The following is a 15982-nucleotide window of genomic DNA, read 5'->3' as shown; positions in this document are numbered from 1 at the left end:
AAGGAAAGTTACCACATCTGCACCCAAGATCTTTAGAGACAACAGGCTAGCAACGGCCACTCCCGCCTTAGATCTAGGTTGTGTCCCTCAAATCTTGACTGAACAATGGTCTTTCTCGTTTTCGAGACCCAATTCCCATCTTTTACGAGATAGAAACGTTGATATCCTATCGTCTTACCAACTTGTGCTATGCTCTGACCGAGATCTCGAAGCTCCCCATGTTATCAGATCCGAGCCCTGCTTGGCCCACGTCTCTTCCCCAGATCTTGTTCCAAAACGGATATGCTCCATCTGAATAGACTATTCTGTATGTAAAAATAGACAGGACGAGTAAGAGAGCACTTCATCAACACTGAACTTTCCGACTTTCCGAGTATTCCGAAAACATCGCTTATACATTGTCCAATTTCGAAGTGTTTCGTGAGTATAGGGCGCCTATGTTCACTTCATGCCATGCCATCTTTCAATATAAACATGGCCGTGATCTTGATGTGGCATGTTGCTGTCGTTCCGAAGTGGCACTAGAGACACTGTAATCGGTCATGTGCCAGTTTGTCAACGCCTGTGGAGATTTTCGAGAAAGAGAGTTTCACCCCACTATTGGACCTCGCGACGATGCTCTACAATGACAGCTGGCATTCGAAGAGGCACTCATCATTCTTTCAAGGCTTCTCCTCGGTGTTATAAGACCTGTTAAGAGAAAGACAGCTTGTCTCAGTCCCACAATGGCACAACCCCATCACCAATCATATCAAGCCCGAACCATTGACGTTTCAAGGTGACCGTTAAAGCATCAAGTCATATTCTCATACTGCCTCCGTTTCATAGCAGTGATCAAATTGCCGAGTATCCAGAAGCGAGATACTCTATGGAGATTATCAGGATCTGCGCAAGCACGGTGCAAAACATACCGACTTTTTGTCAAACTCTATTGTGCTGTGATATCGATTCTATGACCCAGTTTCTCAAATTAGAGCCGCGTGGTCATGACGAAAATCCATTAACAATCCAGTAAATGCTCAATTCGGTCAATCAAACCATGCTATTGATGTGCTTGTGTCGGTCGCTAGTTATATAGCAAAGTGTTTGGGCCTCTGAACATTAGTAGAATTGTGCGACTGTTCTCACTAGTTGCAAGGCACAGAGTAAATGATAAAACATTATAACATTTAGAGAATAGATATCCAGCCTACCAGGCTATCTAGGTCAAGTATACTCCATCCAACGCCCCAAAGATCATTTCTTCAGATTCCAAATACAAGGCTGCAAAAGAAGCACAATTGTGCATGCCGGACTTCGTCTTTCGGCATATTCAGAAACCGAGAAAGATCATCTATTTGCCCATGCTCATCCAGCCGAAGATGCCGCATGCGAAGGACAGAACCAAGAAAGTGATGATACCAGCACCAGCCCTGTCTGCAGTGGTCAAAGGCTTGTAGGTCCTATCAATCTTGCCGTCTCCGACATTGCCGGCGTTGGGGTTACCCTTGGAGGTACCTCCAGTCTTGGCCGTGACAGGAGGAGGTGTGTTCTCCATGAGAAGAGACGAAACGGCAGCAAGGACGTTCATCTGCTGACCGGCACCTGTCTTGCCATCATAGACACCGCTGGCCCACTTAAAGCCGCAAACACGCTTTGTGTCTCCTCCAGTACATTGCTTGATGGCAGCTTCGGTTGATGTCTGGAGAACAGGAAGAATCTTTGGCTTGATAAAGGGAGCGAGATGTGTTGCCTGAGACATCCAACGGTGGACGTAGCCCTTGAATGAGTACATATCGGTGGTGCAGGTGCCGTGGTTCTCGCAGGCAATCTCCACAGCGATATCCTTGGGGAAGAAGTTGCTGATAGTAGCGTCGACCAATTTGCTTACACGGTCCTTCCATTTCTGCTCACCATTGGTCTGAAGAAGTCAGTGAATTGTCATTAGTATCATGTTTAGGCCGACTTACATGGTTGTACATGAAAGCAGCGCCTTGGAGGAAGACACCAGAGTTATAAGAGAACTGAGCCTTGTTGATATCGGTACAGTTAGTTCCGACATGAGCACCGTCATAAATCTTATAAGTGGTAGGGTCAAGGAAACCGACGCCCTCCATCCAGTCCCAGGTCTTCTCAGCCCAGTCGGAATAAGTCTTGTTGCCAGTGTAGCGAGCAAGTCGGGCACCCAAGTTGAAGAAGCATCCGTTTGCAATACCTTTTAGAAGTTAGTACAGAGTCGATCAAGGTAAATATCTCAAGAGGGGCGCTGACTGTTCTTGTAGTCGTAACCGTTGTTAGTTCGAGGAATTTGCCATCGAAGACCACCGTTGCAAGTGCTGTCATGTCGATCAGGATTGGCCTGAGTGTTGAAAACGGCCTGAGCGAGGGCAAGCCATCCAGGCTGGTCTGAAGCAGGGTTGGGGAAGTCCAGCTCAGCAGCCAACATGGCGGACATTCCCCAGAAGCCTTGATCGTCGTTTCCGAGGGACAGAGTAACGTTGGCGGGTTGGTAGTCCTGATCATCGCCGACTTGGAACTGCATGGCCTGCATCACCAATTTGTTGTAGGTAGAATCGCCGGTGCACTTCCAGTAATCCATATACGTCCCCCACATAGCACCACCTTCCCACCAGTAGTAGTCACCATTGGGAGGAGGACCAGGCAGAATACCAGGAATACCGCCAGGGTCGTTTCCGTGGTAGTATGTGATCAAGTCAGCAGCGAGTTGCTTGGCTGACTTCTTGATGTCGGCTGTTGCTAAAGTTAATGTCTGTTTACCTCCGAGCCAACCGTTGGGGGACCGCACCTGTGGATGCAATGCTATAAGGCGACTGGGCGTTAACGAAACCCGTTGAGGCCAAAAGCGCAACGGCGCCGGTTGAAAAAATGGACTTCATCGTGGGCGAATGCGAGTGAAATGAAGCGAGCGAGGTTGAGAGCGAGCGATGGAAATCGACGGGAACGAGCGATAGACGCGCCCAGCGAGGGCTTCGTCGAAATATCGATAAATCTGTGGAATTTATCGTAAACTGACCGAGCAGTCAAAGAGTGTGAGTCGATCTGACCGATTAAAAGGACAAACGGTCGACGTAAAGTCTGCGATGAATCGATGTTGTTGAAGAAGTCAAAGTGCCAAGGAAAAGAAATGGAAACGGGCGACGGGGGTTAATGCGTGCGTTAGTAGGTGGGAATAGGTACTTGCCGCAAGGTGAGGTACATGCAGAAGCGCGCAATGCAATTAAAAGGGAGCGAGAGAGGGAGGGAGAAACAGAGGCTAGAACCAATGAGATTGACGGTGGATCGCGAAGAAGGAGGGTGACACGAGCTGTTGAGTGGCTCAAACGGAGTGAGCGAGACCCGGGAACCGTCACATTAGCGGCGTCAGGTACCTATTTTTGCTGCGATGGAGGGGGCAGCATGATTACGCATTGATACGAAGTGATCAGGGGTTGGGGAATGGTTTGAGTTGGTGGTTCGTTCTTGTTTTGATCTTGCACTGCAGCTACAGTACAGATGCTTGGTCGTATTCCCTCTTCCTACTCTGCAGTATACGGTTACTGTACTCCGTATGTCCTCAGTTGTTACATCCAACAGTCGACAAAGATGACCGTTGGGTTCTGGAAGGTTTACGCCGTTGCAAAGAATGGTCTCCATTACAACCAACGTACGACGCCAGGAATCCAGACTTGCCGCTGCCGTACCGTGCCTTGCCTGAATGGAGAAGTCCGCCCTGCAAGGTTATTCCCCCCGATTCACCCATTTCTTTCGCCTCTGCCAGAAACCTAATTGATCATTATTTGCCTCTCCTAAATGCCCATCTCCATGCTATTTTCCTTATTCTTGAGCGCGCTTTCGGTGTCGTTAATGCTTCAAACACAAAACATGTCGTCGATATCTTTGTTCAATGCCAAGGCGCTTATCGGCACACTTTACCGATTCGCGACCCAGGGTCTGGTATGCCAAGATGCCCAGATGCCAAGTTTACCTTGTCCCGTTGTCGTTCGCGTGGTCTCCCGTCTCGGCGCCGAGATGATTGACTACAGGTAGGGAGAGCACGTGATTCGTATTCCCGTTGATCGGGTTTAACAGGCTTCAATTACAGTTGAAACCATAGATATCTAAACATGTGAGATTGATTTAAACAATCGACATCCATGCACACCAACGCTCGACCCATTTGCTTCTCCATATTCTCCATTTACTTTATCTCGGAGGATCGAGATGGTGGGGAATTGGTCCGAACCAACTCTGCCCTTGAAAATCCCCCAGAAAATGGATGATGGACCCAGTATTCATTCAACAGTGCTGAGATGATCGACTTTGTCGAGATACAGTCGGACCGAGTAGGTTTATGTTAGTGATGCTTCTTGGAATGCTTTACCTCTTTGCATTGATACACATGATGGTCGTGACAAACCATTACGGCGTTTTTGCCCCTGAAATCTCTATCAAATTATTCCTCTGCACTTTATAAGTTTTGTCGTAAATGGGACAATTAAATGATCAATATTCCTCAAACAGGATCAGTGTTGTATTTGAATATTCGAATCTTCGAGTATGTCTAAACTATTCCAAATACTCACAAGAGTCAAGACAGTGCCGTCCAACCTTTGAGCAATTTCTTACGAAGTACAGCATAAATATGAGCTTTATTCCGAGATATTAGATATTCCCTGTTAAACTGATAACTTCTTACAGTTTCAAGTAAGGCCTTTCTTTTTACAAATGACTGAGGAAGATAGTCATTGTGTAAGCGCTTGTGAGTTGTGACTCTGTCCAGTATTTGCCTATGATTGAGCTGCATGCAGTCTCACAATATGTTCTTTAAAATACCCAAGAATTAATTAACTATGACAGCTGGCTCCATTAATTCGAAGGCCAATTTGGTACGACTTACACTTCCTCTGATTGGCATATCATGAGCCCGTCGTCCGAAAACGTACCTTCGATAGACACTCCCACATGTTGCACGATATCTGCAGTTGAATCATCTTGAAGTAAATAAATGCCAGTATTATTTGAAGTCAATTCATGCCAAGTTCAAGGACTGGTCTCCGTTCCGGCCATAGCAATAATGCGTGACAAGCATTGACAAGAGAAATATCTGTTCAACCGGAACAGCCACCATGCCCCTAATCCAAAGTAGTTTAGACACAATCTTATGGTAACTTCGAAGAAAATATCAATTCTCGAGTATGAGTCCCGGGCTAATATCTGGTTTGTTCGTTTGAAATTTCATACGTGAATTCACGAAATCCAGGTGCGGTCTATCATGATGCTCGGTGCAGCCGTTATCCTAGCTGATGTCTCAAAGCTATCTTCTACCAGCCTCATGATAGGTGATCACTAGTATCATATGTTATCATGAGAACTGACGATCTCAAGCGAGGAGGCTTCGAATAGACGCAGTGGTGTCGCCATTTGTGCTTGTAGTGGAACCGCTACTCGAGTAAATCCGCTTTAAAGCCGACATTGGTTCAGGAACAAGCTCGGTTCGGCGACACTTTATCCCATCTTGGCCTTGCCCACCAATCAGCGACTGGACCCTGACGACGCTGCTTCAGGGGATGAGTTTAGTTACAGATAGCTGTCCTTTCTGATTGCGGCTGTCAGCGCAACGAAGCGACGACATCGAGAATTCCCAATTTCGTTCACCAACAAATTCCCGGTCGACTCTCGAACGAATCCCTCAAGACCACTGAAACCGGTTCCAATTGGTTTCCAGTCCTTCGACCGTTATTTCACCGAGGCATGCGGCAATAGGCTCAAATACCTTTGCGCATTTGCTGTTGATCAAGTGGCTCTCGACCATAATTTGCGACGGGACCGATTTCGCGACGTCACAACATCGAAACAGCTTTCATTGTATATATTCGAGCTAGCGGGACTAGAAGACTTTTGCAACAATGATGAACGGAATGGAAAAGTCAGATTATGACGAGGACAGGTTTGGTCCTAAGGAGGGAAGCTTGGTCAGCGCTTTCGATGCATTTCGTATGTCTCTCATTGCTGCTGGCTTTATGTTCGCGCTAACTTTTGACAGCCAAATCGAAGCCGCAATACATCCAACGAACATCGGGAGGTGGAAAATGGACAGTTGCCGTGTCTATCATCTCACTTGTCCTCATCTGGGGCGAACTCGGTCGCTGGTGGCGCGGCGCAGAGTCTCACAACTTCGAAGTCGAGGCTGGTGTTTCGCGAGAGCTTCAGATCAACATGGACATCGTGGTGAAGATGAACTGCGACGATATCCATGTTAATGTCCAGGATGCGTCTGGCGATCATATCCTAGCTGCTAAGCGTCTCAAGGCTGATAGGACACTCTGGAGTCAATGGGTCGACAACAAGGGCATGCACAAGCTCGGGCGGGATAGCCAAGGCCGCGTCAACACTGGCTCTGGATATAACGAGTTGGGATATGAAGATGAGGGTTTCGGCGAGGAGCACGTTCACGATATTGTTGCGCTTGGCAAGAAGAGGGCCAAGTGGGCAAAGACACCCAAGTTCAGGGGCAATGCCGACAGCTGTCGTATCTATGGAAGTTTGGACTTGAACAAGGTGCAGGGTGATTTCCATATCACTGCGCGAGGCCATGGTTATCGGGGTAATGGCGAGCATCTCGACCACAGCAGTAAGTTCGCGAATTGTAGTCCATATCGTGTGCTAACCAGTCACAGAGTTCAACTTCTCGCACATCATTTCGGAGCTTTCATACGGCCCATTCTACCCGTCGCTGGTCAACCCTCTCGACGGCACCGTCAACACAGCTCCCGACAACTTCCACAAGTTTCAATACTACCTCTCTGTTGTGCCTACTGTGTATAGCGTCAACTCAAAGTCCATCCTTACCAACCAATATGCCGTTACCGAGCAGAGTAAGGCGGTGGACGAGCGATATATCCCTGGTATTTTCTTCAAGTACGATATCGAGCCAATCCTGTTGACCGTTCACGAGAGCCGCGACGGCATCATTAGCCTGTTGGTCAAGGTCATCAACATCATGAGTGGTGTTCTCGTTGCTGGACACTGGGGTTTCACAATCAGCGATTGGATCCACGATGTGATCGGTCGACGACGACGCAGTAACGGTGGTGTTGGTGTTTTGGGAACCAAGGAGGGCTTTGATCAGTAGATGGATGGATAAGGAATACAAGCATGTAGCATACAGCGCTGATACAGAGCCAAGCAGAAGGAGTTATGGCTTGGGGTTATATACAACTGATTATGGAGTTTAGGTTAAAACATGGGAATTCGGGTTTAGCATAAGAGAATTGATAACAGATTTGCATAAACCAGTAGCCAATGTTTGTGAATTGGCCAAGATGTTCAGTTTGACTACCCTGTAAAGCACTCGGTGATAATTCGTCTGCTCGAAGCAAGGATGCATTATTGAATGTGGCTTAAAAGAGCGCAAAACCAAACGCCTCTTCTCTACAACAGAGAACCAATCCTTGTATTCTCCATCCCTGGAGTTAAAGTGCTTTTGCCCGATCTCATAAGACTGTCGTGTTGAAAACGCCGCCATGCTGATATGGGAAAAGGCAGAAGCATGGAACATTCCAGTCATGAGAACACCACGGAACTACGGAAAAGCCCATCAGACGGAGACCCTTCTCGACGATGGTAGTGCGTGGAATAAGGCTGTCAGCATCTGATTGTGCATGTGGTCTTGTGAAAGAGAGTCTGGTGACTCAAACCCTCAAGAGACCGCGTAATCAATTGACCTTGAAAAGCGGAGCCTGATGACTCTGGAAATGTCTCTCCTGATGATTTGTTTTTTATGGTTTTTTTTTATTACTGTTAATAATGGGATGGACCTTGGCTGAGGTGAGGTGACTCCGCTGGTAAGAATAAGAACCAAGATGTTGATCGTTGATGGGTCAAGGGTTTTAAGAGGTGGGGTTCTTCCATTAAAAGCCTATGACGACAACAGCGACAGCAGTCCGAGTGGAGACCTGGACGTGTTCATGATGATGCATGCTCAAGCATATTGATTCGCACGAGATTGACCAAGGTTCACGGTTCGGCACGTCCAGTCTCTAGGTAAGGAAATGGAAAGCTTCGTCGCCTCATTCTTTTCATTCCTCGAGTTCTAGGAAATGTCCCTGTCGATGAAGAACTGGGCCTTGGTTTGAGGGGTGCTCCTTAGATCCCGAGATGGAGGGTAACCCCATGCGAGTTTGGTCTTTGTCTTTTGACTTTTCAAGTTTGTTGGGGTTTTAATTGAGACGAGAGACAAGGCGGGATAGGCCTGGGTCTGTTTAACTCGAGACGGGCATTTACATGAACCGTTTGGTGTAACAAGGGTTGAAAGAGACGGGACAAAGAGTATATTCGACGACTATTGGGTACTAGATATTGGATGCTTGTTTGCATTTTGAGTAAATGCGTTTGGTGAGGCTCTGTGCCCAACTCGACTGGACTGGATGGACTCGATATTCTTGATATCGTCTGTGGATCTTCGAATCGTATTTCGGGCATAAATGATCCCTGACAGTCGAGCCTTTCAACATTCAAGAAACTGCCCGAGATAACCCAGAAAAGAACCATTCTCTTCTCCCCAAGACTACAGATTCTATCTGAGGTTGCATTGAAGTTGACTCTACTAAAGGCCTGATTGGCTTCGGTCTCAGAACGCCCAGCATCAGCCGGGCAGAACAAGAGACCTTCTGCCACCCATCACGATATCTCGCCCAATCCCGTGCCATGCTCTACTGCACAAGCAGCATCATCTTCCATCATAGCCACAGCAGGCTTTCTTTCCCAACCCCTGTCAGAAAAGCCGTCCACTGAAGTTTAAGGGCTCCACGCACACTCACACTCTGGAACTGGGCACTGATGTCCATGCCCATGCCCACGCTAACTGCGCCTGGATGAATCAGAATCAAAGCCCAGCCATTCATTCCGGGTACCCAGTTCCTTTCTTCTCCCAGCAGGTTCCGTCATAGCTCATCTTGGTTACTTCCCAGCTTTTCCCCCTCCACCAGACCACTTCTCTCCCGTCCCCTTCTTCCTCATACAAACATACAAACAACAAAGCTAGATTTCGCTGTTGATTTCTCGTTAGGCGTTTTCTATACTAAACCTTTGGATTTACTTCCATTTTTTACGAAATTCCCTCTTTTGGATCCTCATAACTTTATTGCACAGCCCTATACCCCACCTGTGACACCCCGCGATGGGTGACGTCTACAGAGAGTCTCGCGTCTATCGTGAGAGGGACTGGGAGCGAGACGATGGCTCTTCAGACGACGAGCGCTATCGCAAAACCACAATCAGACGATACAAGGTCGCACCAAGCAGGTCTGATCGCTTCGAACGAGGTTCCGAATTTGATGATGGACGTTCCCATTTCTCCCGCTATGGTCGCTCCTCTGGCGACTTAGCTGAACACGACCGACGCTCTTTCGTCCCGGATCGCCCTCGCTCTGCCTTTGAAGGAGCTCCCTCTCATGCTAGTTTTCACGAGGACCGTGGTCGAGACACGGCTCCCCGAAGCTACGTTTACGAAAAGGAGACTGAACGAGAGACTTATCCTCCTCCGCCCCCGCCTATGCCAATGCCTGCGCCTTCTCAGGTTGGAGATCGATCTCGTGCGCCAGCTTTCGTAGAGACCAAGGAAGTTGAGCGTGACTGGGACCGACGATCTCGCTTTGACGCTTTGTTCGACGATGATGTCAAGGTTGAGAACCAAATGGTCAGGACTGAACGCCGAGATAACGGCGAATACCGCGTTGAGAAGCGTGTTGAGGAACATATCGACGACACCCATGGATGCGACGTTGAGCGATACCGCAAGGAGACGGAATACTACACCCCTTACGACCCACCGCCTCCTCCAGCTCCCGTAATCATTCGACAGCGCGCGCCTGAACCCCAAAAGATCATTGTTCAAGAAGCTCCTCCCCCGGCTCCAGTCATCGTTTCTCCTCGCCAGCAACAGCAGCCTGGTGTAGTTGTCATTCGCGAGAGAGAGCCTGAAAGACAACAGGTTGTAGTCAGGAGGGAGCATCGGGAGCACCGACACGAGCACCGACATCGTCCTTCGGAGGAGGAGTACTACTATCGCCACGAGCACCGCGACTCCCGTGGAGACCGTGACTACGCCATTGAGCGATATGACCGCAGACGTCGTGACCACGGCTATCACAGCGATGACGATGATTATTACGTCCGACGCAAGGTTATTCGTCGCCGCGAGGGCAGCGAAAGTCCCCACCACAAGCGACACCTGGCCGAGGGCGCTCTCGCGGGTGCGGGTGTCACAGCTCTTCTCAACAGTCGCCGCGACAGCTACGGTGAACTGCCCGAAAACCGCGGCCGCAAGGTCATTGCTGGAGCTGCTCTTGGCGCTCTTGGCACTGAGGCTTTGCGCCGAGCTCGTAGCGCTTATGGCGATCGCTGGCATGGCGACGATGAGTCTCCCGACCGCTCCTCTCGACTAAAACAGGGTCTCGGAATCGCTGCTGTTGCTCTAGCTGCTGCTGGTGCCGCTAAATACTACCAGTCCAATAAGATTGAAAAGGAGGAGGCGATTCGAGGCAGAAGCCGTCGTCGTGGTTATTACTCTGATGACTACTCGCGCTCTCGTTCGCGATCCATCATTCGAAAAACCACGACGACAAAGAGCACTAGCCGTGGCAGCCGTCGTCGTAGTTTGTCGACGGCAGCCAAGGCAGCTCTGGGAACTGTTGCTGCTGCAGGTATTGCCAAGCACATTCGCAATAGGTCCAAGTCATCTCGAGGCCGCAGCAGTAGTAGGTCAAGCAGCTCGCGCAGCCGCAGCCGATCAAGGAGCCGCAGCAAGTCTAGACTTCGCCGCGGTGCCGAGATTGCTGGTGCAGCTGTCGCAGCCAAGGCTGCGCACCACGTTTGGAAGAAGCGCAAGGAAAAGAAGGATGGCAGTGACAGTAGCAGCGATGATGAGTACTACCGCCGAGGCCCCTCGAGAAGCCGGAGCAGGAGCAGGTCCAAGGCCAGATCCATTCGTTCAGAGCGCGGGACTGATCCTGAGCTAGGCCCCGTAGTTGAATACGGCACCGATCCCCTCGCGACGCAACCGCTAGCCTCAACGTCGCGAGGCTACGAATCCGAAGCGGAGGCAAGACGTCGACGCCGTAGACGACGCGACCGTAGTCGATCCGCGTCGTCTGCAGGATCCGACAATAACCGTAAACGCAGCAGAAGCCGACTCGGGGCCGCCGCAGCCGCAGGAGCTGCAGACCTTGGTATCAAGGAATACAAGGATAAGAAGGACAGGGAGAAGAGAGAGCAGCGCTCTAGGGAACGACGACTCGAACTTGAACGAGAACGCGAGCGAGAAGATGAGCGAGACCGTCGTGGTCGAGCTACCAGATCTCCTTCGCGATCCCGATCCCGAAGTCGTTCCGGGAAACGTGAGCAGTCCTTGAGTGACCGTGACTGTGTTGACTGACCACTATGAAATAGGATTTGACGACTATGATGATCGTCGCCCTCGCTCACGCTCACCACCCATGGCTTCTGGTGGCGCTGGCTTCCCACCTTATCCTATGGATCCTACTCCTCCACCTGGAAACCCTTACACCAATATTCCGGATCGTTCTTCTGACTTCCAGCCGTACGTTCCTCAAGACTACACGGGCTACCCTCCCCCACCTCCTGGACCTCCTCGAGGACTTTCGACAGGACCCGCCAACTACCCACCGCCAGGACCTCCTGGGCCACCACCGCCCCCTCCTGGACCTCCGGGGCCTCCACCGGCTGGCGGTCCAAGAGCGCCTGACAATGTGAGTAATCCTGTCCACAACCTTGGCTCAAGAGGCCTTGATGAGGGTGCGTCCGACCGTGCTGGGAGGGTTGTTGGCACAGGAGAAGAAACGGGAGCTGACTCTACAACAGATAGTCTAGACTCGTCTGATGAGGGCCAACCGGCCAAGTCGGTAGTGTTTGGCCCTTTGTCACCGAAGAGCTCTATGACAATGAGGCGACACCGTGAGGAAACAGCAGCCAAAGAAGAAAAGGAGAGACAGGAGCAGGAGGCTCATGACCTACTTCAAGGTCTTGTACCTGCAAGGCCACGTTCGAAGTCTACTCCTCCTGCTATGGAAATGGATGACTACTTTGGACAGAGACGCCGTCATCGAGATGATGACTCCAGCTCGGATGAGTCTGTCGAAGAACTACCTGACCGATTTGACAGACAGGGTAGGCCCCTGGATGGACGATCGAGTAGGAGCCGTGGTTGGACACGCAGACAAGGTGATTTTCAGTATAAACCCAGACATCGGGATGATTGGGACATCAAAGGTGCTTGGCAAGTAGCTGGAACAGACAGCCAAGCCGTGGATCAGCTCGTTCGTGGTGTCACTGGAGCACTTGAAGGTAAAGGCGGATGGCTTGGTATAATTGGAAACATTCTTGGAGGACTACAAGAACCAGAGCAACGAGAGGCTATTGAAGACGGGGGTCACGAAAGAAGAAGACGCAGAAGGAGACACCGAGATTAACGACTTGACGACTGTGATTTTGGGAATGATTTCATTGGGTGGATATGATTAATGGTCTGCTTTTCCAGTTGAGCTTTATGATATGATATGACTATTATACATTACGGCCGATATAGAGAAACACGGTTTGATGTCCTTTTATATGATGTCCCCATTCCGTCTATGTTTTGTTTGTCGCTAACCTTTCCAAATTGTAACCCTCTATATGCCTTGCGAAAGGTGATGATTTATAAGAAGACGTGATAACGGAGCCGCACTGCAGCTGAATAGCAATGTTGATTAAGTATTGCTTGTGACTGAAGTGTGAGTTTTTGATGTATTATTTAGAGTGGAGTTTGTTGGAGAGCTGAAGCTCGATCCTTTGTATTACCTCGCTCGAACTGGGACGAATGATTGATGAGACAGGCATCTTGTTTTGAGAGTATCGTATGCATATGCATCTCGCTTCTTGTGACTGTCTTTGGCAGACATGGAAATATTATAAACCAATCAAGCAGCGCGAGCAACATCAGAACCATGCTCGCACATGCAGCTGTATTTAGCGACGTTCAAGACGCCGCCACATTTCCCGCAGAGAATAAGATACTTGTCCGTGTGATAGTCCGTGTCTTTAACAGTGACAAGGTCTGAGCGGGGAACTTCTATCACGTCTGGAGTCGACGTGCTGGGGGTGCTGTCTGCAGGAGTGTTTGTGGTGGTGGTTGAGTCTGAACTTGACATGTTCTAAGGAGTGGTCACTGTCATGATTGTCAAGGAGAGAAGAAGGAAAAAAGGGAAAGGGAAAGAGGGGAAAAAGAAGAAAAAGGCGAGATGTGATTGATTGCATTGAGATTTATATAGTTATCTGATGGGCGCTGCTGTTAGGCTGTGATGGCTTCATTTATGGAGAGGTCTAAGCCACATTAGTTAGAACAAGGATGTTGTAGAAGTTTCGCTTAAGCTTCAAGATATAGTTGATTGGAGGATTGGTTCTTTTCGGTATGTGATTGTATGATATGAGGTTCTGACTTTTGTGAGATTGTTGGATTGTTCTGGGTGTTTCCTTGTAAGTCGATGTTACATTCTGTGGGGCACGTCATTACCACCGTCAGTTACTGGAGGTTTTGTTCCGGTTCCTGGATCTTACCCCAACAGACCCTTAAGCATCTTGTAACCGATACTTTAAAACACATTTCCATAACGTCTATAATATTCTGAAACATGCCATTGGTATCCTTTCGTATCGACACTAATATATATAGCCCCCTTCTTATAAATCATACAACTAACTCCTCATCCTCGACGCCGATCACCTTTTACTCATTATAACTCGTCTCTAGTGTGCGCTGGCTCTGGTCGTCCGCTGTCTTTATGTAGATCGACGCCGCTCTTGAGTCGCCACTTCTCCCAGAGGCTCCAGAAATCGCTTTCCATGTTGGAGTCCATCTGATCGGGCAGGACGACTGCGTACTCGACGTATAGGTTTCCGAATTCGGTCTTGTGGTACACGCTGTCGCCATCCTCGTGCCAGATGGGCATACCCTCTCCAGCCACAGTCTCGACATGGCCGGGCTGGATGACCTTACCGCGGGGTCGACTTAACCGCACGACGTGGTTATCAAGATGAGTGAGGTTGCGAGTCCAGCCGCCCATCCAGGCTTCCCGGAGAGAGAGAACCTCGGTCCAGTACAGATCATTACCCTTGCGACGGAAGAATGCGCCATCCGCCTTATCGGGATTATTGTCATATGATGGAGCCCTCTCAGATAATGTCACCAACAAGTCGCCAGGGACCCAATCAGGACTCTCATCAGCTTCGTTCTCGTAGACAACGCGGGAGTCGCGAGCAGCTCCACGCTGGACGTTGAGTTGAACAGTCGTCGCCTTCCTCTCAACCCGTTCACCCTGGCAGACCTTGCACTTGTGCTTGATGTTCTTGCCCCTACCGCCACAAGCATCGCATCTTTGCTGAAACTGCTGAAACATTCCAGGAGCGAGCTGGCGCTTCACGATGCGTACACCATGGCCGCCACAAGTATGACAGGTATCAACTTGTCCATCTGCGCTTCCAGTGCCTTCGCAAGCTTCACAGATGTGTTGCTTCTGCCAGGAGAACTCGGTGGTGGCGCCGTTATAAAAGTCGCGGAGGGAGATTTCGACACGGACTTCGACATTGTGTCCTCGGGGTTCGCTAGATGCTCGTCCGAAGTGGCCGTGACCACCGAAAAAGCGGCTGAAGAGATCGAAGGGATCATGACCACCACCACCACCTCCTCCTTGGCGGCGCTGTTGAACACCCTCGTGGCCGTATTGGTCGTAGACTTTGCGCATTTCCTCATCGCTCAAGACATCGTAGGCTTCGGAAACTTCGACGAACTTATCGTGTGCTGTATCGTCGCCACTGGAAGAGGTCAGTATTAGAAATCAAGCAGAGGGTGGATGGAGGGGCATACGGATTCTTGTCTGGATGGAACTTCTTCGACAATTGACGATATGCTTGCTTCAATTCCTTCTTCCCTGCTTGCCTGTCTACACCGAGAACCTGCACAACTGTTAGAATCTGCATGTTTATGGGCATATGGGAATTGTTGTACCTTGTAATAGTCTTGGGCGCATACAGCTAGCTGGACCAGAGCTAGAAGGACCACGAGGGCCGCTGTATGGAATAACATCTTGTCTCTCTTCCTGCAGATATAAAAAAGAAAAAGAAAAAGAAAAAAAATGGAAAGAGACTTTATATAAGCAACCTGCCGACCTGAGTGGTAAAGAAGGACAGACCTCGAGGTGTTGCGAGGGAAAAGGAGGGTGAGTTGACTCGATAGAGAACGGACAAAGAAAGTCGCCTGAACCTCGAAACACCAGCGTGTTATCAAGTGCTACACTTTTTGGGACAGTAGCAAGTTTATCAGTAAACCCCTGCCAAGTGGCCGCTTATCGAGAGTATATGACTGGTCGTGAGGCTTGGCTAACTGTCGGATTATGCTTTCTCCGTTGTCAAGTATAATGTCACACCCAGCTCTTTAGCCTCACGGTACAGTTTACTCAGAAGAGCCATTCACTTATGGAGATCAAGGAGCATCATCCCGTGATGGGTCTATAACTCACCTGTCAAAGTTTCCAGCATGGCTTTGTAAGCTTGAGAAACTCGCCCCTGTCTGTCCAGTACTTGGTAAAACCTTTTGGCTGGCTGCAAACTCCCAGTTTGACAGCGATACCTAAATTCAAATAAGTTACTCATGAACTGAGTCCTAAATCTATCCTAATGTTTATAGGGACACCGGATTTTGATGCCTCACCATCGACCTCGCTCGCTGCCTGTTGCTTCCAACCAGTGAAAGTGCGAGACTCGACCCTTGGTGACAGAGATCTTTAGTCTTTGGCCACCCCACTAGCCCGGGGACAAACAGGGAATAACTTTTGCTTAAAGCATTCATGGTAGCAAGGTCTACGTAGATACATGACTCCCCTCAAGAAGCAGGAACCCTCGAGAGCTTCATATAGAATGCCAAAATAAACTCTTCAAAAGGCATCATAAG

The 15982-nt window shown here is 49.4% G+C and overlaps 5 protein-coding genes across 12 annotated transcripts; 3 read left to right on the top strand and 2 right to left on the bottom strand.

The window, feature by feature from the left end:
- Positions 1 to 935: 935 nt before the first annotated feature.
- FOXG_05013 (mannan endo-1,6-alpha-mannosidase) lies at positions 936 to 3382 on the bottom strand. Of its 2 annotated transcripts, XM_018383083.1 has the most exons (4): positions 2786 to 3382; positions 2251 to 2730; positions 1950 to 2194; positions 936 to 1900 (listed from the first exon to the last, which is right to left on the bottom strand). In XM_018383083.1, exons 1-4 carry the CDS (start codon positions 2874 to 2876, stop codon positions 1334 to 1336), a joined length of 1383 nt encoding a protein of 460 aa, XP_018239950.1. In that variant the 5' UTR covers positions 2877 to 3382; the 3' UTR covers positions 936 to 1333. The 2 variants fall into 2 exon arrangements, with proteins under 2 accessions (XP_018239950.1, XP_018239951.1); XM_018383084.1 differs by having other exon boundaries at positions 2251 to 3382.
- A 479-nt stretch (positions 3383 to 3861) lies between these two features.
- On the top strand, positions 3862 to 4026 carry FOXG_18966 (uncharacterized protein; the record flags this gene model as incomplete). The annotated part of the gene is made up of 1 exon (XM_018399117.1): positions 3862 to 4026. The coding sequence occupies one exon, from the start codon at positions 3862 to 3864 to the stop codon at positions 4024 to 4026; it is 165 nt and encodes a 54-aa protein (XP_018239949.1).
- Positions 4027 to 4835: 809 nt separating this feature from the next.
- Positions 4836 to 7505, top strand: FOXG_05012 (uncharacterized protein). Of its 3 annotated transcripts, XM_018383080.1 has the most exons (3): positions 4836 to 5973; positions 6023 to 6610; positions 6657 to 7505. In XM_018383080.1, the coding sequence occupies exons 1-3, from the start codon at positions 5886 to 5888 to the stop codon at positions 7109 to 7111; spliced, it is 1131 nt and encodes a 376-aa protein (XP_018239946.1). In that variant the 5' UTR covers positions 4836 to 5885; the 3' UTR covers positions 7112 to 7505. The 3 variants fall into 3 exon arrangements, with proteins under 3 accessions (XP_018239946.1, XP_018239947.1, XP_018239948.1); XM_018383081.1 differs by having other exon boundaries at positions 4836 to 6610; XM_018383082.1 differs by having other exon boundaries at positions 6023 to 7464.
- Positions 7506 to 7778: 273 nt separating this feature from the next.
- Positions 7779 to 12671, top strand: FOXG_05011 (uncharacterized protein). 5 transcript variants are annotated; one of them, XM_018383079.1, is made up of 4 exons: positions 7779 to 10947; positions 10998 to 11375; positions 11428 to 11747; positions 11860 to 12671. In XM_018383079.1, exons 1-2 carry the CDS (start codon positions 9158 to 9160, stop codon positions 11008 to 11010), a joined length of 1803 nt encoding a protein of 600 aa, XP_018239945.1. In that variant the 5' UTR covers positions 7779 to 9157; the 3' UTR covers positions 11011 to 11375; positions 11428 to 11747; positions 11860 to 12671. The 5 variants fall into 5 exon arrangements, with proteins under 5 accessions (XP_018239945.1, XP_018239944.1, XP_018239943.1 ...); XM_018383078.1 differs by having other exon boundaries at positions 11428 to 11793; XM_018383077.1 differs by having other exon boundaries at positions 7779 to 11375.
- Positions 12672 to 13334: 663 nt separating this feature from the next.
- FOXG_05010 (uncharacterized protein) lies at positions 13335 to 15337 on the bottom strand. The gene is made up of 3 exons (XM_018383074.1): positions 15041 to 15337; positions 14900 to 14988; positions 13335 to 14847 (listed from the first exon to the last, which is right to left on the bottom strand). Exons 1-3 carry the CDS (start codon positions 15116 to 15118, stop codon positions 13770 to 13772), a joined length of 1245 nt encoding a protein of 414 aa, XP_018239940.1. The 5' UTR covers positions 15119 to 15337; the 3' UTR covers positions 13335 to 13769.
- Between the last annotated feature and the right edge of the window lie 645 nt (positions 15338 to 15982).

Source organism: Fusarium oxysporum, chromosome 7 (assembly GCF_000149955.1).
Source record: "Fusarium oxysporum f. sp. lycopersici 4287 chromosome 7, whole genome shotgun sequence".
Classification (NCBI taxonomy): domain Eukaryota; kingdom Fungi; phylum Ascomycota; class Sordariomycetes; order Hypocreales; family Nectriaceae; genus Fusarium; species Fusarium oxysporum.
The sequence above is the reverse complement of the archived record's forward strand: the minus strand, read 5'-3'. Positions and strand labels throughout refer to the sequence as shown.